Consider the following 22,745-nt stretch of genomic DNA (forward strand, 5'->3'; position numbering starts at 1 on the left):
TTAAACAACAAATGATACACAATTACAATCAGAAAGTTCGATTTCGATACTGAATGCAAGCCTGTACCACAGAGATGAAATGAACGGAATTTGGTTCGCGTTTGGCGATACTTCTTTATCACTTTTTTAAAAAAGCTTTGATACGTATTACGCAGTGATTTCATACAATGTTAAATTACGATTTCATTAACTACATTAGGCAACGGTGGCTCAGTCGGTAACGCGTCTGACTACCATGCTCAAGGTCCCGGGTTCGATCCCCGGCCGGTTCAAATCCGGGAACTTTTCTAACGGTGAAAGCGGCCCCGGCGCCCACCCAGCGTCGAATAATATGGGTACCTGGGGGAAACCCTGGGGGGGTAAAGGCGGTCAGGGGCGTGATGCTGATCACATCACCCCCACTTACGACCGGATCAAGAAAGTGTGGGGCGTTACCCCCACACCCCCTATACGCCTTCATGGCGTGGTGCTATGCACAGGGGAACACTTTACCTTTTACCTTTTACATTAGGCAACACTTATCGCATCCCCAAAATAATATTCTAATGACAAGAATCAGACGACAATAGTGAAAAAGATAGTCCCACGAACCATTGGCGCTAGCCCCACGAACCATTGGCGCGTGGATAGGTTAGTAGGGCCACGCAAAGGTTTCAATAGTTAAAAATTGGTTTCGAAAAAAATATTCGTAGCCCCACACACCATTCTCGGATAGCCCCACGAACCATTGGCGCTAGCCCCACGAACGATTCACGGATAGCCCCACGAACCATTCACGGATAGCCCCACGAACCATTCACGGATAGCCCCACGAACCATTCATAAATAGCCCCACAAACCATTCACGGATAGCCCCACGAACCATTCATGGATAGCCCCACGAACCATTCACGGATAGCCCCATGAACCATTCACAGATAGCCCCACGAACCATTCACGGATAGCCCCACGAACCATACATAAATAGCGCACGAACCATTCATAAATAGTCTTAGAGATACTGGGCGAAAGGGGGGGGTTATCACCCCCATCAACCTCACATTGAGCACGCCACTGATCCTGTGCACGTCATGTTGTCGCAAGTTCGTAATCAGAAATGATGAACAGTAACTCACGTTTATTTACGTTCTAGAACTGTTACACAGTTACAAAACCGCGCATTTGGAAACACTGACCGGTTGTTACGTCATGAAACGCTCGCAAATATTTGGTTCACGTAGTAGACGGACATCAAGGGAACAGCTTTCATGCATCGGAGCGACATTAATGTCGAAAATTACATGATTTATCGGCAAAAAAATTTCAACGAGTTGAAAGCAAACTTCCAAGACCTTCCTAAAGTATAAATAAACCCATTTCGGTAAGTACTTTCTCCTGTAAAATTGAAGAAATACGTTTTGGGGATACGAAAATTTTACCCCCCAAAATAATATTCTAATGACAAGAATCAGACGAAACAATTTCAAAATGTAAACAGACTGGTCGGCCGGATGAAGCTACTTATCCAAATTAGAAACTAAATATTGTGTAAATGAAAGAGTTGTAGAATACGTACATTCCTGGTACTATTTGTAAATATTACACGTATTCTACTCTCATTCTCGCAATAAAATTTAGTAGAAGAAAAGGTTCGTGAATATGGACACGAATTTGACTTCAGCCGGTTCGCGAGGAACAGTAGAAACACAGAATACTAACTACGGTCAACCAATCTCCCATAAGACTGAAACAGCCCTGAGTAGACCAAAGGCATGCTAACAGCCACGAACGAAAATTCATATTTGTTAAGATTCGTCGCTTTTTTTTGGGGGGGGGGGAGGGGAATTGACAAAAAGTGATCAGGTATGGTTATTTGTATTATATCCGACATTGGGAATGGTTACAATGATTAGCATTGTGGTTTCTTTGTAGATGCAGTATACCTTTCACAACCGTAACCTCTGGGATCTGGTCAGTTCCAATATTTTCTATTTTTGCGCCAAGTTTCGCAATTTAAGTCAACTATACCCTGTCCATTTTTCTTGAGATTTCTATAGCAAGACCCGTGTCCTCAAAGGGTCTCACTGCAGAACATGGGCTGCCTTTTCCCTCTAAATAGACGAACGAAATTTATATCAACTGAAAGTACGTACCTTCTACTTCCATTTTCTGGTGTTCCTTTTACGATTACTATTATATTATTGCCCGTAAAAAATGTTTTTCCTGCTACTAAAAGCAATGCATTTCCCCATTTGTTCGCATCCATATTGTTTACGCACTCAAGTGTTGTGCGATAAGTGAGACCCTTCGTTTTGCGGAATTCGAGTTGATTTGTCGCTCCGGATTCCACCCACAGACGCTTAGTTTCTTCCATTATTTCAGACGAGGAATGTTTACAAGGTTAGGTTAGGCCTGTTAGGTTGGGTTCCAATAGCATAAATACAATGAAAAATGTTTTTCCTGCTACTAAAAGCAATGCATTTCTCCATTCGTTCGTGTCCATATTGTTTACGCACAGTTTCTTTCATTATTTCTTCGAGGAATGCCTAGAAGGTTAGGTTAGGCCTGTTACGTTAGGTTTCATTAGCATAAATACAATGACTAATTATTATTTAGGCTAAGTAAACTAAACCTAGCTACCTAACAACACAGGCATTTTTTGCTTTCACTAGATTTGTGCAGGAATATGCCTTTTCCTTCGCTGCTACGATTTCAATACCGCCCAACCTGGACACGTTTTTCTGGTTTTTGTAAAGAAAAAAGGTAAAAATTTACTATCCTTCGGACACCTCTATTTTTTTGGTTCCGTCAATTTTTGACATTGATACTTACGTATCTGCTTCGCGGAACATTCCTGAAGGTGTATTAACGTTGTTTTGATGAAATTAATTGCAATTTTTCACATTACCAGAACGTCTTTCTGGTAGGTGTTTTTCCTTGCCTGATACACAATATCGCGAGTACACCTTCCTACATAATTGCGCGTCCGTCTTCTCTTTTGCCAAATTTTTGACATTCGAACTTACGTATCTGCTTCGCGGAACATTCCTGAACGTGTATTGACGTTGTCTTGATGAAAGTAAGAGCAATTTTTCAACTTACGACTACTTCTTCCTCCTACCTTTCCGTTTGCCTCACACACAACATGGCGCGGACACCTTCGTAAATAATAACGCGTAGGAATGACACATCGGCTTTGTTTTTTCTCGATTTTCAATTGTTATGCAGTGTTTCAACCTTCGGAACCCAAGAAATGCCTGTCGACAAACTTAATCAGATCTATTTCTTTTTAACTTTATTTTTCGCGTTCTGACACCAAATTTTAACTATGTACTATGTATCCCAACCTAACTGAACTAACCTATCCACGCACCAATCGTTCGTGGGGCTAGCGCCAATGGTTCGTGGGGCTATCCGAGAATGGTGTGTGGGGCTACGAATATTTTTTTCGAAACCAATTTTTAACTATTGAAACCTTTGCGTGGCCCTACTAACCTATCCACGCGCCAATGGTTCGTGGGGCTAGCGCCAATGGTTCGTGGGGCTATCTTTTTCACTATTGAAACCTTTGCATGGCCCTACTAACCTATCCACGTGCCAATGGTTCGTGGGGCTAGCGCCAATGGTTCGTGGGGCTATCTTTTTCACTATTGAAACCTTTGCGTGGCCCTACTAACCTATCCACGTGCCAATGGTTCGTGGGGCTAGCGCCAATGATTCGCAATTATTTCCAATTTCTACATCCTCATAAAAACACACCAAATTTTTACCGAAACATATATTCTCTTTCTTACCTTTCCATTATACATATTCCCACATCCCATTCTTCCACACGAGTAGTTTACATTCGCTCCCACACTTTGCACATTCCTTTCCTCTCTTCACCACCCCGTGTGCAACCAAAAACTCCACCGGATCCTCAACATGTGTCGAGGATGCGTCGTGAAGTTGTTGCCGGGTGTGGAAGATGCCGTGGAATTTGTAAATTCGATGTTGTCCGTATATGCTAAATTGAACGAAAGCAGTGCTAATGGAACCTAACCTAACCTAGTAGGCATACCTTGTCCCCATGATGGTTCGTGGGGCTATCGTATGTAAGAAATAGACATTAGTTTCGTTAGAAATTCATTATTTCACCTAAAGAAATGTTCTGCAACGCAGAATAGTACGTTATCAATGTAAAAAATTGCAAAATAAATCATTGATGGGTGTCTCCGGTATAGTAAAGTAGTACCCTACCTTCCCTGTCTTCACAATTTCCTCTCCATTACAGTGCATTGTAGATGTTCGACTTTCAAATGGCGAGTGTTTTAATCAATGTGTCCTTGTTCTGTGTATTTGCACATGTAGAACTGGAGGGTTTAGGTTTAGTCCTCCGAACTGTTTTTGACCAGAACGGAAGGTTTTAGGATTACTAGTGTAGTTTGGGTTAACGCCTTTGATTAGTTTATTTTGTTACTTTAAACGTTCCTACTTAGCTATTCTGCATTGCGGAACATTCTAGAAGGTGTGAATAGGCTTTTCTCATGATATTCACCACAAAATTTCAAGTTACGAGTGCTTCTTGTGGTACTAATTTACTATTCCCCGAATAGATTTCTTCATTTTTATAGAAGAAACTACTTACGGTAATAACTTCCTGTAGCATTGTTTAACATCAGGAAGGTGTTTTCTGTGATGTGGGAATGTATCATAGCAGAAATTCATGTTTTTTGTTGAAAATTAATTCCCCGGCGGACAATAGCCTTTGGCACGTATACCTTGGTACAGTAGCGATGCTTTGTCTTACGAAGGAGGCAAGCAATGTTTCAGTACAACAAAACATGTAGTACAACGACATGCCGAGGGGAAAGATTCAAGGTTTATAGCCTCATTTACCCAGTCGCTGGATTTGTCAAAATATCGTAATAAAGTGACTGTACTAAAAATAAACCATATGATCCGCAAACGTCACATTTACTTTTTTAAAAAAAATCCAGGTAACGTTATTCATATGATATTAAACGTTTTGCATATGCGAACTTTCCACATACGACTAAAGGGAGACGGAATTTCTTACTTATTAGTACCTTTATTTGTTCATTATTATTTAATATGGTCAAACGGTGACCAAACCGATTTAGATAAAAAAAAAAATGGGAATCATTTGTTTATTTTACGCTGCATGATGTAATTTAATATTTTTGGGCACCCTAAAAACAGCATTGGAGTAACTTAAACACTAAATAAAAAGTTAAACACAAACAATAAAAAATTCATTTCAAAGCAAAGAAACACATGCATAGACGATGTACTCACCACAATAAATTTCAAACTCTTGGTCCATTGGATGCCACCCTTATTGACGATATTCATACTCCATTCTTCTTTTCTTCTCTAGAAAATGTTTAAGCACACAATCGTAAAATTTAGTTTCATCCATTTTGAGTTCCTTTAATAGTTCCTTCTCAATGGACAAATGAGCAAGGGCTGACAACCTTTCCTGACCCATGCTGTTCCTGGCGAATGTCTTGATACGTTTCAGCGTTGAAAACGATCTTTCAACTGACGCTGTTGTGGCTGGTATAGTCAGTACTAGCAGACACAGTTTGTGGAGTTCGGGCATCACTTGTTGTAATTCGTTGTTTACAATGTACTTCAAGATGTCCTTTACACTCTTATTGCGGAAACAATCCCGAGAATAGGCAATACTGAGCTCGGTGTGCAACAAGGTTTTGTCAAAATGCTGGATGTACAGTTGCATAAGCGATGAGAAGGCAGTTTCTGGAAATGTAGCAGCATACATGCGAAATTTCCCGCTATCGAGCAATTCAACAAATCGTAGGGCCTCAAGGTTTTCAAAACGTGAAGACAGTTGGCTTATGATGTTGTCTATAACTTCACAATATATACGTTGGTACTGAGATTTTGTGTCGCCTACATTGTTCCTCTTCCTTCTCGGCTGTGGTACTCCTGCAATATCTATTGTCCTTGTATAAATTATGTCAAATTGTTCTCGTTTCTTGGTAATGTCACTTTTGACACTTTCAATTTCTTTGAGGCAAAATCCAATATCCATAGTTTTTGTTTGCAGCAGATTAAATAAATATCCCATCAAGGAAAATATTTCCCCAAACAAGAGAAGAAAAAAGTTGGTTTTGAAACTATCCAGGAATGCCAAGAAACCACCCGCAGAAGAAATTGTTTCACTGTCCCAGTCTTGTGCATTGCCAATAATGTCCTCAAACATTTCAATTATCTTCACTCTATTTTCGGGCGTTTTTTGTACAAGCCCTTCACTGTAGTTCCACCTGGTCTGAACCACTTCAGGTAACCTTGCTTTAACTATATCGTCGAGAGCAGCATTTCTTTTTGCCGAATGCGAAAAGAAAGAAGCAAGGCCACTTAGCGTCGAGAAAAACACTTTGCATTCACTAATGTTGCTCACTGTTTGAGAAAGTACTAAATTTAAGCAATGTGCAAAAGAGTGAACAAATATTGCACTAGGGAAAATCTGTCTGACTCGTGCTTGTGTCCCCGAGAGATCCACTGCCATTACGGCTGCCCCGTCGTATGTTTGACACACCAATTTTGATTCCCAGCCTAGTTTTCGAATTGTTTCAACAACGTGGGCAGCAATTACAGCTGCAGTTCGGTTCCTGCTGACATCCTCAAACCCCCAGAAACGCTCAACAAATTTTCCTGACTTCGTCATGTAACGAAACATCATCGAAAGTTTCGATTTCCGTGATACGTCCGAGGATTCATCGATTATAATAGCTACGAACTTGGTTTCACTTACCTCGGCCTTAATTGTGTCCGTTATGACACCACTCGTGCTTTTAATAAGGTCATTCTGAATCTCACTTGACAAGCCAGTAAATGTTGTAGAATTCTCCAAATGACTTGCCAGCAAAGTATCAAATTCTGCCAACATATTTACAAGTTCTACATAATTTCCACGGTTCAATGATGCCTCACTTTCATTGTGTCCCCGGAATGATAATTCTTGACTACCAAGAAAGGTTGTTACACTTGCAAGACGCTTTAAAATATCGCGATTTTGACAAACAACTTTGTTATGGCGCTCGATTGTCACTAGTCTGTGGTGATCCAGAGCAAAATCCACACGAGATTTTCCGAATTCCTTCAGAGTTAAAAATGCCCTTATGTGAGATTCTGCTTTTTCATGTCTCTGTAATGCATTGTGCACATTATTCAGATCACAGTATCCCTCACTTGACCACACGGAGTTCGTCTTGTGCACGGCGAACAATACGCATGGCCAACAGTACAACCTACTGCGTGCTTCACAACCTGCTAGCCAAATAGACTTGTGGTACAAATTGCTTTGGAAATGTCGCACAAAGCCCCTTGGGCTAACTTGTTTTAAGTCCGGTAAATGCAGTGTTGGTCGACCCCCTTCCACGATTTTCATTTTAACACTTATCTCTCTCGAGCTAAACGAAGCAATTTTCAATTGCTCAATAATACACCCGCACTTCACATCAACCGTTCCTAAATACGCGTTCATTCCGATAAATTCACAGCACAAAACACGAAGCAACAAACACTAACACTATCCCACGCGCTTTCCACAACTGCAAATGCAAGCATCCACACAAGATCACTTTGAAAATCTCTGAAACAACAGAAAGTGATACCAACCTATTTCCTTAATTTTATCCGTCACAAAGGAAAGATATATCAGTTTGGAGATAAAAATTACGTGGAGGAATCAGAATCATTTCAGCAGAACGAGTATGTACATTAATATTTAAGTAATAAAGTGTCATTCAGTGGCGTGCCCGGGGCGAAGGGGGTGGGGTGGATGGTAGACATAACCCCCTTTTGCCGCAGTATATCTAAGAAAAAACGTCAAAGGAAGGAAAAGATGACAAAATGGGGACCGTAAAAAGACCCTGGGAACACCACTTGCGTCATAATAATAGAACTTAAAACATATTCGGGCCTCCCCGATGGCACAGTGGTAGTGTCGTCGCCTTGTAATCAAGGGGTTCCGGGTTCGATACCCGGTGGAGGCACAAGTGTTTCAGATCCCATTTTAAACTGTATGTCCAGTCCCGATTAGCCTTACTGTGCATAAAGTGGACTTAAAACAAGAAATCAATCAATCAATCATTAAAACATATTCTTGTGCTCATAATATGCAGAATGTATACGATTTACTTCTATGCCATGTACAAATATCAGTAGATAGTTCTTTCTCAGATAACTTTATTTTCACCCCAAGTTTTATTCAAAAGCAGTCAATTTATTGATTGTAAAATTTGTGAAAGAGCTCACTTGAATTACTGCGTAAATAATTTGGCAGTTGCAAACACTGGTAGCGGTCAACACTTCTGGCGTAATTTGAGCTGGACCGACCAGGAAGCAGGATGCAGGACCAAGGTCCGTCCAATCTTCCCTCCCTCCCTGCGAAAACTCTTCACGGGGGTGCAGAAATTCCACTGCCCCAACTCCCAATGTCAACTTTTTTACGCATTTTACATTTCGCGAAATCTAAAATAATTTGTAATATAATATGATATATGTGGAATTTAGAACAGTGATAATAACTTCTTTTAGTTATTTTATGACTAACAATTATTATTATATTTGCGATCTTGTTTACGTGTTCATGAAGACAAATATTCGTTACTAGTTTTTGTTGGCAACGTACCCATAGATGAATCCTTCTGCTTTCGATTGAACTCGGCTATTTTCGGGAATCACGCAAGCTCGGAAAGCACAGCTTTTTGTAGAAGCTTTGTGGACGGGTTCCACCAGAATTTCACGCTTCGCCATGTGACTCCTTCGGAGGCCTTATTTTCCCGCAGAACGGCTGCAAGCATTGAGGCTGGTGCTTGCTACAGAGCTGCTGGGGGAGTTTGCGGCCGCATTTTTTCGCGAAATCGAGTGCGATGGAAACTAAATATGGTTAGAACATTAAGTACATTAAATGATATTCTAATTATGCAAACAGTGCTTGCATTGCTTGTACTATATCTTCGCCTCTGCCTTGGTAGATCACGCGTCATGCTTCTGTTTTGTTGATGTTCATTGGGATGAAGTGTTTCAACCTTCTGTGTTTCCAACCAAAAATACAAACATTACGTATTGTGGATACGTGGTGAAATTCATACCGGGAGCCCCACAAACCATTGACGGATTGCCCCAAAAAACATTCACGCATAGCCCCACAAACCATTTCCAGCAAGGTTAGGTTAGCCAAGCATAGTAAAAATTTTGGGTACCAGTTAGATACGCCGGAGACACATTTAACTAGTTTATATTCAAATAAAATTCATTCCTATATTTCAAATCACAAACCCTGACACCTTCTGTAAACAAAACCACCTGCATGCAGAAAGCATTGCAAACTCATAGAAGTAAAATAATCCACACGAAAATCCAGCGTTGTTACTGGATTCATTACGTAAGGTAAAACAATGGCCAATTTGTAGTATGGGATACGCTGCCGCAAATGACGTCTCACTTTAAACCCAATGCTCTTCCTTTTTTTTACTTATTGCTTCACCTTTATGGTTAACTCTTTGCACCAGTAATCATTTCCCATAAATTTGGCTTCTTTCTTTGAATATATTTTACTTGCATTTTTTAGACAAAATGTTATAACATGGTAATGTATATTTCTAAGGTTTGATATAGATAGGAGTGTATTTGAAATTTGTTTGTAGGTTTATGTAAATTGTATCTTATGTAAATAAAATATATAATGGTCATAAACAGCCATATGCATTGCTGTAAGTCAAATAAATATATTGATGATGATCAAAACAAGACAAAAAGTTCGTAAATTTATTGCGGTTGGAAACTTTAACAAGCATCCTAATAACGATTTTTGTTCCGCCAAATAGAGTGCACTTGGTAAAATAACTTGGTGACATGGCAAGGCAAGATAAGTGTGAACATTTTGTAGTAATATAACTTGCAATGAGCTTAGAGATTTGTGTACATAATGATATTTTATAACATTGGTTATTTTCTAAAAATAATCATGTGAACAGCAAGCAAGTAGTGCAACTTAGTAATATTGCCTGACTTAGCCTTAGAAAAATAACATGCCGAGTTCTATGCATGAGGGAAAGTCTCCGTTTACTCCGAGCTTGTTTTCAAAACACCAGCAAGGACAGCCTTTGAAAAGGGATGAGAAACAGATTCTACTCAATATTTATGTAACGTTCTGTCAGTAGTATCCTGAGAAACCAGTAAATGAAGTGGTTAAGTTGGTATCCCAGTGCAGTGGTGTGTCAGTGTCTGCAGTTTTAAGGGTTATGAAAGAGAGAATGACCGGGAGAGTAACAATGTATGCGGCTGCATATTCGTCTGATGTTTTGAGAATGGGTTCTCACATTCAGAGGCTCTTATATAAAATGAATAGGTGCGGCGAACTATGAGTGTAACAACAGATGATAGCGGTCATGGATCAGCTGACGCGAAGTGATACATCGAATCGGTGAGACCGTTTGTTTACAGAAGGTCTCAGGGATGGTGATTTAGACCTTACTTACCTCATATGCATAGCGGAACGTTTTTCAATTTTGGATCACTTTTTTCCATGAAAAAAAGCATTATTTTTAACATTATAATTATTTATTGGTCGTTGCTAATTCGGCGTGCAAATCTTGACTCACGTTGTCTATTGTCAGCTGATGTGCACTGTTTCCAAACTTATGAACTGACAAAAACTATTCACAAAAGGTTTTTAAGCGAAAATTGATCCACAAACCATTCACGTTAGGTTCAGTTAGGTTAGGCAAACATAGAAAATTGAATTGAAAAAAAAAACGCTCACACGTCATCTTGTAGAACTACTGCGTGGCTGCTACACTGATAGGGGGTTACGTAATTGAACACACGGAACATTTGATTCACGTAGTCGACGGTAATGGTGGCACGAGCTATCGTGCAATGGAGATACATGAATGGCGAAAAATGCCCTTATTTCCAGGCCGAATAAGTTGCACGATTCGTAAAAAAACATTTTCCCCAGCTTCAGAAAGTCCACAAGAACTAAATTCCATAAGTACTTTCTGGTCTTTTCTCCTGTAAATTTCAAGAAATGTGTTTCCGGTTTATCTAATCGTTACCAAATTTTGTTCATAAAACAATGCGAAAAAGTTAAAAAAAAAAAAATCAACTTAATATTTTTTCGGTTACAAAGGTTGAAACACTGCATAGCGGATGAAAATCGACAAACCACAAGCATGACACGCGAAGGTGTACATGCGACACGCGAAGGTGTACGTGCCATATTGTGTTTTCCGCAAGCGAAAACTACAAGAGAGAAGTACTTGTAATGTGAAAAATTGTAATTACTTCCATGAAAAGAAAGTGAATACACCTTGAAAAATGTTCCGCGAAGCAGATAGCTAAGTACGAATGTACGACGTGTGGTTAGGTTAGTTAAAATTTGGTGTCTTGTGAAACAAGAAATTTAGCGAAAATCAACGGTTTCCATTCCGAAAACTAACCCCTTATTTCTAGACGTTTCCGACAACTTTTAACTTCAGATTCGTGATTAGGAGGCCTTAATTAGTGAGTATGCCAAATATGAAGAAAATCGGAGAGGGGTCCGGTCATGTTAAATCGTTTCTAAAACTATACGTTGCCCCACAAACCATTGATGCATAGCCCCAAAAACCATTCATACATAGCCCCACAAACCATTTCCAGTAAGGTTAGGCAAGCATATTTTCATAGAAAAACATAACATTTCTGGCACAAAAATAGTTTTCGATAAGACAAAGCATCTTCACGAACTTCCACAATGATACAGAAACTGATGTCCATAAGTAGTTTCTTCTGTAAAATTGAAGAAATCCGTTACCCCTATACTACACTGTTTTTGACCAGAACTAGAGGGTTTAGGTTTAGTCCTCCCAACTGTTTTTGACCATGTATTTTTCTTCTCTGCTTCACTTCCTTGTATTTTCTGCAGTCTCTATTTTATCACATTGTTTTCTTTCTTTGGATCCATTTCCTACACTATTTCCTGTTGGAGTACACAAAGGATCTGATACATTGTGTTAGGGTTTTCCTCGCTGGATTGAGTTATGTCACTAGATTCGTTTCCATGTGTGTACATGGGGCAGGACCATTCTTGCGTATCTTTTAGTGTGTCAGTATTTTCTACACCCCCACAGTATAAATGTAGCCACTTATCCAAAGGGACGGCCCCCATTGCAGATTGGTTAGTACATCATGGTACGATGCTAGCTGTCCTGGGTTCAAATCCTAGTCTGGGCATGGTGTGTTTGTGAGTGTCCATTCATCAGTTTCATCAAATCATCATCCATCCCCACCTTCGCAAATTAGCCAAAAGTGCCACAAAAAGCTAAGTAAAATAAACTAAATCAATCAAACAATTATCACAAAGGATGCCATTACCAACCACTCTTTTGCACTTATCGCAATTATCATTCATTTTTATGCATATTTTTTCTGGACTTGGACTGAACACGTCATCCATGTTTGGAGTAAACAGTTAAGAAGCACTGTTAAATCTGCCTTACATGGAACCAAAATCACGTAATAGGGCTCAACTGATTTCTTTTAGGTACAAATTAAACTTAGTTTGCTATTGATCTGAGTATTAAGTTACCTTGTGAACTGTCTTCAACTTGTGGCTTGCACAGTCTTACTCTGGTGGTACTTTACAATGATATATAACTAAGGATATACACTTAGCAATAATATGTAATTTGCGTCCACAGACGATGCTGTATTACTAAAGATAATATTGCAATTTAGAGAGTTGAAAACTACACTTATTCTTCAGAAGGCCTTGGCCTCATCAAAACCAAGGTAACTTAATGTAAAACATACGAGCATCACAATGTCACATTCTGGTCAGACAAGAAATTAGGTTTTCACTGCATTACTCATACTTTGTAAGATTTAGTGAAGTGCAAGTTACTTATTAAACATTAATTTAATGTATATTACGATATTGTGTAGGAATCGTAAGATTCTCATTAAAATAAACCAATGTTAGCAAATTAGGTGGATATAGATAACTATTTGTTTTTTAAAACTTTCAAATATATATTGAAACAAACAATGCTGTGCATTGCATGTGTTTGGTTCAGCTCAGCTCATGTAATGAAGCAAAATTGGTTAGAAGGAAATGAACGAAATCTCAAGATGCAACAATCCTTTTGTTTTTGTACTTTGCATCAAACTTTCTACTTCTCCTTCCTCCCATTAATTTAACGACGACTCATTTTTCATAATCTTCAAAATAGTATTGTGAAGTGTAATTGTTTTGCTTGTTTTGATTCAGGGAGAGGGTTAGCAAGCCTGCTAGGTGTAGTATTACATGCTGGCCTGGTGTCAGTGCAGGGAGCATGGATGGAAGAAGCTTTTCTGCATGCATCTTTTTTTTTTTTTTGCACAAACTAGTATCAGGAACATTTTCTACACCATATTGGTGATCTGTTCCATTAAGACCATTTTGCTGTAAATATTCCAACACATGAATTGAAGTAAAATAGTTACCTACAAAACTGATCCCAAAGTTCGGATATCAAATCCATGATACAATAGCTAACTACTCGCAGTTCTATCATTGCATTTTCAGTGTATGCACCTAGTCAGAAGATAAGGGGATATTTCCCCGTATACATAGAGGGGTGCAAAATGGCCTTAAGTGCCAACGCACCCAAAACTTTTAATTCAGTCAATCAGTGTATGCACCTTGATAAGGCTCTCCGTGAAGAAGATATCTCAGACACATTGATAATGCCCGTACTTTTTACCCAAACCTAATAGGTTTTCCGCTGCTTGGCGACCTGTCTACCATTAACTGATAGATCAAAAGTTACATCTAGAAAACTCGAACCATGACTCGTGGTGCAAGGGATGACCCTTTATGAAGATACCCAAATGTCAACCTCAGTTCCATGTAATGTACACTTGACGGTATTTTGCAGCCCAATAGAGCTTCTGGCATCTGGACCCATGGCCAGTATAATCCTCTATGGGACCTCATGTTGTGTGCTGTCCACATGTGTTTGTGATTGTACTTTCATGCATTTCATCCTCTCATATTTGCGATCAACCTAAATTATCAGGAAAATAAATTAAGCCAATCAAGTGAGTTCTAATTTATCATGGACTGAACTGGTCTTGGGGATTAAAGGGTGACCTTCTGTAAGACAAAAGTCAACCTCTCTTCCCAAAAGTGCAAGTGCTACTTGCAGGCCAATGAGTCTGACTCCTGATCCACGGCCAGTATAATCCTCTGTAGGGCTGTGTGTGTGTTGCCCTGAGTTTTGTCCTTATCTTCTATACTCCTGAATTTTCTTTTGCTAATCAAAAAAATATTTTTGTGATACTTAAGGCGATCTACCCCGGCGAAGGTTTGAGCAATTTTCCATGTAAGCTTATGGGCGTAACTTTAGTCACGATTATCTCGAGAACCAGTAGACAGATAATTTTCAAATTTTAACTGAACGCTGAGAAAGGATGTTTCTAGAGAACCACTGATCGATATTATCATTTTCTGCATCAACGTCCCCATAATTAATTAATTCATTTTATTTGTGAAATATCAGACTTTTTTTCACTTTTCTTGACAGGGCAACCCTGTTGCCGGCCGGCAGGTTCACTGCAACTGCTCGTGGTCGCCTAATGACCTTGTAGAAAGAGGGTTTGGAACACGGCGGTTGGTTTCGCCCCAACACACAACAGGTTTAGAAGATGAAAAGAAAGCAACATGTCTTTTGGCTTTTAACTGGGTAGCTTTTAAATTATGGACTGGAAGTGGTGGCATGAAATTGGTGAAGTGTGTTCCGGACCAAGAAAAATATGAAGTTGGAATTTGGTCCGAGAGTTTGAGTCTGAGAGACAAACATGTTTCTAAAGCAGTGGTGTTTCCGTAACAGGGCTGGTTACTACATAATTTTTATTATTGTAAAACACACTATTCTTCCATTATAAATGTAGATAACGGACCATACTATATATGCATAAATAAATGTAGAGTTTGTTTTTAAATTTGTTTTATGCACAGAAAGGCTAGCCAGGGCTGGACCTACAGTTTAAAGTGGAGTCCGAACCACAATGTGCCTGCACCGGGTATCGACCTCGGGATTCCTTGATTACAAGACGACGACGTAACCACTACGGCATCGGGAAGATCCGCGTATAAATAATACATGATTACATACGTATATACTAGAGATGGCAAACAATATAAAGTTCGGCGGAACCGGGTACCTGGATCTGATCCTAGAACCGAGTATCTGTTGATTGACTGATTAATTTTGTTATTATTCGTCGCTCGGGATTCGAACACCCGGCATTTTAGCACGCTATGCTAATCACTTCGCACGAAGGTCGGCCTGGCCCGACTGTCCGGATTTCGGGTTGTGGATGTATGAATTTTACATAATGGCTACATTAGAACCAATTAACTATTAAATCAATCATTTCGAAAGCTCTTATCACTAATGCAATGAAACATTTCATGCACAAAATACAAGTAGCCTATTTATGCCAGTATAATATTTTAATATTTCAATTCCATTGCAAACACTATAAAAAGATAAAGTTACCTGTGCGTACCACTGTGGCATGAAGGCACATTTAGAGGATGTGGGGATAGGGCCCCACACATTCTCGAACTGGACCATTTAGGAGGTGGTGATCAGCCCCATACTGCAGCTTTTAGCCCCCCCCCCCCCCCCCGGTACCCATTGATTTGAGGCTGGTGCAGCCCCAGAGCCGCTTTATATGGGTACAAGGCCGGAAAAACTCCAACCTTAGATCACCTACACGGAAACCAAACCCGGGTCTTTCGCATGGCTGTCAGATCCTTTTTATTTCTTTTTATTAAAGTGAAGCCCCCTAAGGGGCAGCTTTCCTCACACAAAACTCATCTCAATTGATGTCAAATCTCGACTTGTTCATTGAGGACAAACAATCACAAACATCCATGTCCGAACTGGGATTTGAATCCAGGACTATGGCGTCACAGCGCGCTGCACTCACAGGTTTGCGACGGGGGTAGACAAAATAGACCACTTCGGCTCTTGCAAGACTGTAAAACATCAGAAATCCTTTTTCTCAACCTCGATCTGTTTTCTGCAGCTATTATTGTTTACTTCTGGCATTTTCCCTCCTACCACCAGATCGCCGGTTTCCAGCGGTGGAGAAATTGGAAGGGCCTGCCAGCTGGGGTCAAATTCCGAGAATCACCACCGAGGTATCATGTTTCTCCCGCCGAGTGCTTTCCAAAGGTTTGGAAGATGAATAAACGTAATCCGACACACACACAGAAACTAAAACTACAGACATATGTAAACTCGATGGTGCGACAGCTATGGGCCAGGGCCTGCCACATTGCCTTTTTAATTGGGTGACGCATGATCAGCCAGACCATCAAATTCATCGCCTCTGTTTTCTGGTTCCGACACCCATAAATATGTGTGTGTGTCACAGCCTACATGACATAGTTCGGTTGGAATTGAACAGTTTGTGTAATCTATAAAATTCATTTTCAATTATTTGGGGTGTAAGGGTTACCTTCCACGTAGGCGCCCAAAAGTCAACCTCACTTCCACGTAGTGCACCCTGGACTAAAGACTAACAAGGCTCTGGCGACTGGCCCAATGGCCAGTATAATTTTGTTTGTGTTGTCCTGTGTTCTGTCCTTATTTGTGCTGAGTGTTCTTTGCAGCCTCGGCTTTTAACAAGTCAGAACATTTTAATCTTTTATGATTTTAATTAAGCAACGTTAGAGTTGTTACGTGTAACGGTAAGGGACTGGACCCCGTATAGTGTGACGGGTGCAAAATAGCCTTAGTGCTGACGCACCCAAAAATTTTAAAATCAAATCAAATCAAATTTTCAATTATTTACTTCATATAAATGTTCGTAAAATGGCAAAGGACAGTTTCATGGCTCTTTCCATACAATTCATTACACACTATAATACACAAATAAACACAAACAAACACAATATACATATTGCAGACTACATGTCATAGTTCTGAGGAAACGAGTTTGTGTAGTCTATAGAATTAATTTAATTCAGATAAAGGTTCGTAAAATGGCAAGAGTCAGTTTCATGGCTCTTTTTGAATAATTCATTACATACTGTAACACAAATAAACACAAGCAAACACAAATATACATATTGCAGACTACATGTCATAGTTCTGATGGAATTTAACAGTTTGTGTAATCTATAAAATTCATTTTAAATTATTTACTTCATATAGCTAAATGTTCGTAAAATGGCAATAGGCAGTTTCATGGCCCTTTCCGAACAATTCATTACACACTATAACAAACAAATAAACACAAATATACATATTGAAGACTATATGTCCTAGTTCTGATGGAATTTTACACTTTGTGTAGTCTATACAATTCATTTTAAATTATTTACTTCATATAAATGTTCGTGAAATGGCAATAGGCAGTTCCGTGGCTCTTTGCGAACAATTCATTACACATCATAACACACAAACAAACACAAATATACATATTGCAGACTACATGTCATAGTTCTGATGGAATTTAACAGTTTGTGTAGTCTATAAAATTCATTTAAATTATTTACTTCATATAAATGTTCGTAAAATGGCAAGGGGCACTTTAATGGCTCTTTCCGAACAATTCATTACACACTATAACATGAAATAAACACAAATATACATATTGAAGACTAGATGTCATAGTTCTGATGGAATTTAACAGTTTGTGTAGTCTATAAAATTCATTTTGAATTATTCACTTGACATAAAGGTTCCTAAAATAGGAAGAACTGAAAACTTGCAAGGTTCAGCTATTTTCTTGTCTCTTCTCAGTTTGTACTACATTCGTTTTTAGTTTGCAGATTTGTAATCCTCGTTCTACACGAGAATCTACAATTTCCGGCAGCAAGCATTCATTGTAGAATCTTTGCAACTTGTCCATAATCTGTCGCATGAAATCTCTATCTCTAGTTATGGTCAGAACTTTCAAATCACTAGGGATATACAGCACTAAATCACATCTTTCCATGTTGCAACACTGTAACTGTGTTTGAATTTGGTAAAAATATTGATGGTTTCTGGGAAGATATAAATCACCACTGTTGCTAACAGATAGTGGAAAACTCTTGATGTTTTGGGCGGCCTCAGCAATGGTCTTACAATAACGGGCTGCATATGGACATTTTATTTCTATGAGATAGGAATTTTGATTGCATGTGACTACTCCATCGGGGGATGCTGCAAGAAATGGATGGAATTCGTCGATGCATAGGCCACAATTTTTTATGGAGACTGAAAACTTTTGTTCATATTGCTCTTTGGCAATTGGTTCGTTGGCTTTACCCCAAGCTATAGCATTACCAGAGAGGAATGGTGGATATAATAAATTTCTGACGAGTGGCGATGTTGAAGTGCCTGCTCGTCTACAAGCTTTTTTCTTTACGTTTGAGGCAGTTATTCTGATCCGTCTTTCTGCTTTCCATTGTTTGCAAGTTGATTGTTCTCTGGTAAATCGTTCAATATCCGTAATCTTGTCCTTTCCAATGTCAACCTTATTATTGTAATATTCTTCGCAAAGATTCCGTAACTGTTGTTCTGGAATGTCCGAGGCACCGTAATCTAAATCTGTCTCTGTGTTCTTTTTTTGCAAATTTTGTCTTGCACTAAAGTTACTGACAATGTCACTGGTGCCCTTCTGAAATAATGATCTTCTTGATGTGAAATGTTCCTTATTTCTCAAGAGCTTTTTCCTTCTTTTAATAATAAGTCTCGCCATTGGAGATGAAGGGTTTTTCTTGTGCATTCTCTTGTACTGTTTTCTTTGCCATTCATTGCCCGGTGAACTGTGGGATAAGACAGCTGCCGATACTCTTCTGGTGTAGCTTTGACCTCGAGAAAAGTCAATTCTCTTTGCCCCGGTAAATTTTATAACTGTTGACATGAAGTTTTTAGCCGCATTGTTTGTGTTGTTATATATTAGCGAATCGCTTAATGCAATAAGTCGGATTATTGCTTCTTCAATTATTGTAAACATCCCAGCCTTCTCCAAAACTGGCTGTGTTATCGTCGGATGAAGACGGGCAATTTTCAGGGCATCTATTGTGATCACCAAATACGTGATAAGGGAGAGCTTTCACAGAATTCTTGAAATTTTGCTGAATTTCATCCTCAGTCTTTTCTCCTTTCAGAACTTCTGAACCGGACTCGGTGATAATTTGACGTGCCTGAGATGATAAGTGTTCTATTTTTTATTACAGTAACTTCCTTCCCTTCAAGCCCTCTTTCCCCGGAAACATTTTCGTGTTGTCTGCAAATGCGTGCAACTTCCTTCGAAAATTTCTAATAGCATGATTTGAACACTCTATTTTCCTCAAATTTTCCAGTCTGGCGTATGGAACATTTTCTTGTGTTTTAGTCATTATGGACGAATCTCCGCCTCCAATGATTCTATCGCATATTATGCCATGCTCATTATGCAACCACATCAAACCTTCAACAATAATATCAGCTTCCATTGCTGACGAGGAAGAACTCCAATGAGCATTGCATGCGTGTTACCTTGGCGACTCATTTTTCGTTTTTGCCAATTGGCAAATACAGTATTTGTTCCGTACGCTGGCAAAGAGCACTTTCTTCGTCTTTGCTCCAATCACCACAGCTACACCGCTCCGAGCATCGAATTCATGACCATAAGATCGTTTGGACCAACCACCATCAACAATAATGCTAATTTTTGGTTCACCCAACTCTGTGATGTCTTGACTCATTTTTGCTGCATTTTTTTCCTGTTCAATGTTTTTTATTATAGTTTCTAGTTTTAAATCACATATGAAATCACCTACTAGTTTTTCATATTTTTGATATGTTGCATTGGACATGTAGGGTGACTGCAGTACAGCGAAAAATTCTTCTGTTTGAGAAAGGCCTGCCCACATGGCGTCCATATTTACCTCTGTTAGTTGTGCTGTAAAAATGATCGTACTTGCGGGACACTCTTTCTTTTTACAAACAAATTTGAGCTCACTTGCCAGCCCCAAATTTTTCGTTGCACAGTGCACAAAGTAACCACCAAACTGACACTCCATGCTATGACGTTTCACTTTCCTAATATCTTCAACAAATGTCGCAAGATCCACTATTCTCCGGCTGCTAGCTATTGGAACTTCCATCCAATTGTCTTCATGTTGTACAACCAATTGTGGAAGTTCTTCATCTTGCCCTTGAATTTCTGTTTGTCCCGAAGCAGAGGACCTGAAACATTTATACATTTATATAACCCATAATATATATATATTTTTTTCATAGAAACTGAGATTAATGCATATCTAATAAGTCAGTCTTACACAAATAACAGGACAAATGTACTAGTGCATGTCTATAGACATGTGAATGCTTTCAATGATTATGAGAGTTTCAAACAGACCATTTGGATTAAAGTAATTTATGTAGTAACTAAGTCTTTCGCCACTGGTTTCCTCACCAAAATTCTTATTTCTAGCTGTGGAAACATACTGAGCGGGAGAAATGTACCGATTAGTTGGAAAACTATGCATATATTTAATTATGCTACAAGTTCGGAAAATGATTTATTTCAGGGATAGAATAATAATTACGGTCTTAAATTAGTAATGACTACAGAAGAGTTGTCTCCTCGGCATGGCATAGTTTCACGTAGGGTGTGTGAAGGTAGGGACGTAGGGCCCACACATTCTTGATCTCGGGCATAGTGCGGTGATGTATTCAGCGCTACGCTCCTGTTATCCCCAGAGTTGCTCAAACATACGCACTGATTAGAGGGTGGGTAAAAATCTGAAATCAAACAACATGGGTTCCCGCGTGACATTCAGACGTCCTATCAACAGAGCCACCATGGCTCCTAACAATGAGCATACTTACTTGTCCTGCATTTAAAAAGTTTGGACACCCCTGTGTTGATGTAAATCAAACTGAAGCTATGATCCGAGTTGCTTGGTGTTGTTTTTTTTTTTTCTAGTAAAGAATAAAGGAGCACTGAAAATCAATATATGGCCGTATGTTGGTATCAACGAAAGAGTTTGGAGGAATATTCACAATTTATTATATTATTATTATATCTTTATAGCGTAGAGGTTCATCACCGAACTTAGTGACCTTCTGTATTCCGCAATTTTAACTTTGTCTTGTAAGCAATGAATTCCAGGTTCATTCTTCCGTTATCACTAGAGAACGAATTGTTAGGTGTTAAAAAGAGAGACTTAGAACTTTATAAATTCCATTTTAGGACATTTAGGTGTTTCTAATAAATTACTAATCCAAAATGTAAATTAATAATAATTTTATGAAAATCTTGTGTTTGGTGCAACGTGCATACAAAAGATTGCCCTTTAGTGCAAATCTATTCTTTTATTATTATATTTATTTAATTAATAATAATTTTATGAATATCTGGTTTTTAAGTGCAATGTTTACACAAAAAGTCATTATTTTCAGGGCAATTTTATTCTTTGATTATTACAAAGATACAATTTGTCAAATACAAAAACTTCTCATATTTTGAAAATCTCCACCAGCATATGTTTTTCTTTGTTCTGCGTGGTGAATTCTTTCGATTGTCTGGGCTTCCAGATCCAGAGTCAAGGCTATTTTATTTGTGGCCAAGCACTCAACGCGCTGGGCAGTAGTTTCTTTCCAATGGCAGTAGATTATTCCAGAAGTTTACCAATAATTAATATATTCTATACAAATCGTTTTGCATTTCCTGAGATAGATCTACAAATTCTTACCAAAGAGATATACGCTAGTCGATCGAGGATTAATTACACCAGAGGTGACGGAAAACATTTCGGTTCCGGATTACCCAGTTCTGAAAATAGCCGGATCCGAAACCTTAGAGAACCAGGTACTAAGAACGAAGTATCCCGATTTCGGATTGTGAACCTTGACAAATAATAGTCCCTTAGATCAATAGTTTCGCGTTTCGGTCTTATCATTTATCACTATTGAAATAAATCATTATACACAGGAAATGTTGTATTCACTCTAATATCATATTTCAATTATCTAAAACCTGTATCACCCAAAAGAAAAGCTGTGGTGGTCTAGTCGGCCGGTCCAGTTTTCTCGGCTTCCGTGGCTTTGTGGTCAGCGCAGCGTGCTACGAAGCCAGAGGTACCGGGTTCGAATCCCAGACATTGATGTTTGTGTTTGTAATAATGACTAAACAGAGAATTTGTTCAAATATGACATGTGTAAAACTGAGGAAAAAATCAATAATGGTGTATACTACCGCTTAGAGGTATGTATACCCTTTGAAAAAAAAGTCTAATGTGCGTGTCACGTGGGAGACCCGGGTTCTATTGATCTATGGTCGAAATTTTTCCGGCCTATTCCCACATTGTCTTCGCAAAGAGAGACTCTGGTGATCTGGGTACCTGGTAGCAACACCGAGTAGATGTAGGCGACCGGAGCATGGTGCTGATCACATCACCCCCAAAATGGCCGAGATCAGGAATGTGTAGGCCCTACCCCCACATCCCCTACATGTGCCTTCAAGGCACAGTACTATATGCAGGAGGAACTTTACCTGCTAGCCAAAAGTGTTAGAAAATCCAATTACAAGAAAACAAATCAGTCAATAACATTTGGATTCAACTACTGTCCATCTGTTCTCTGCCCAAGATTATTTTATTTTCTTGAAGTATTCCCGCGGCAATTTTCATGGGCACTTGGTGACATTTCTTCCTCCTGCCAGAAGCGCTTCCTCTCGCGGCTGCCTTTTAGACAGATTTCCACGAGTGG

General features: G+C 39.2%; 1 protein-coding gene across 1 annotated transcript in view; it reads right to left on the reverse strand.

Moving 5' to 3' along the window:
* Positions 1-5,317: 5,317 nt before the first annotated feature.
* The window catches only part of LOC145996568 (zinc finger MYM-type protein 1-like), a 31,296-nt gene continuing 13,868 nt past the window's right edge, over positions 5,318-22,745 (reverse strand). Inside the window, exon 3 of the mRNA XM_083133069.1 lies at positions 5,318-7,153. Within this exon, the coding sequence (XP_082989195.1) occupies positions 5,318-7,153 (1,836 nt within the window). The remainder of the gene's footprint in view (positions 7,154-22,745) is intronic.

This window comes from Lepisma saccharinum, chromosome 12, assembly GCF_977018435.1.
Source record: "Lepisma saccharinum chromosome 12, izLepSacc3.1, whole genome shotgun sequence".
Lineage (NCBI taxonomy): Eukaryota > Metazoa > Arthropoda > Insecta > Zygentoma > Lepismatidae > Lepisma > Lepisma saccharinum.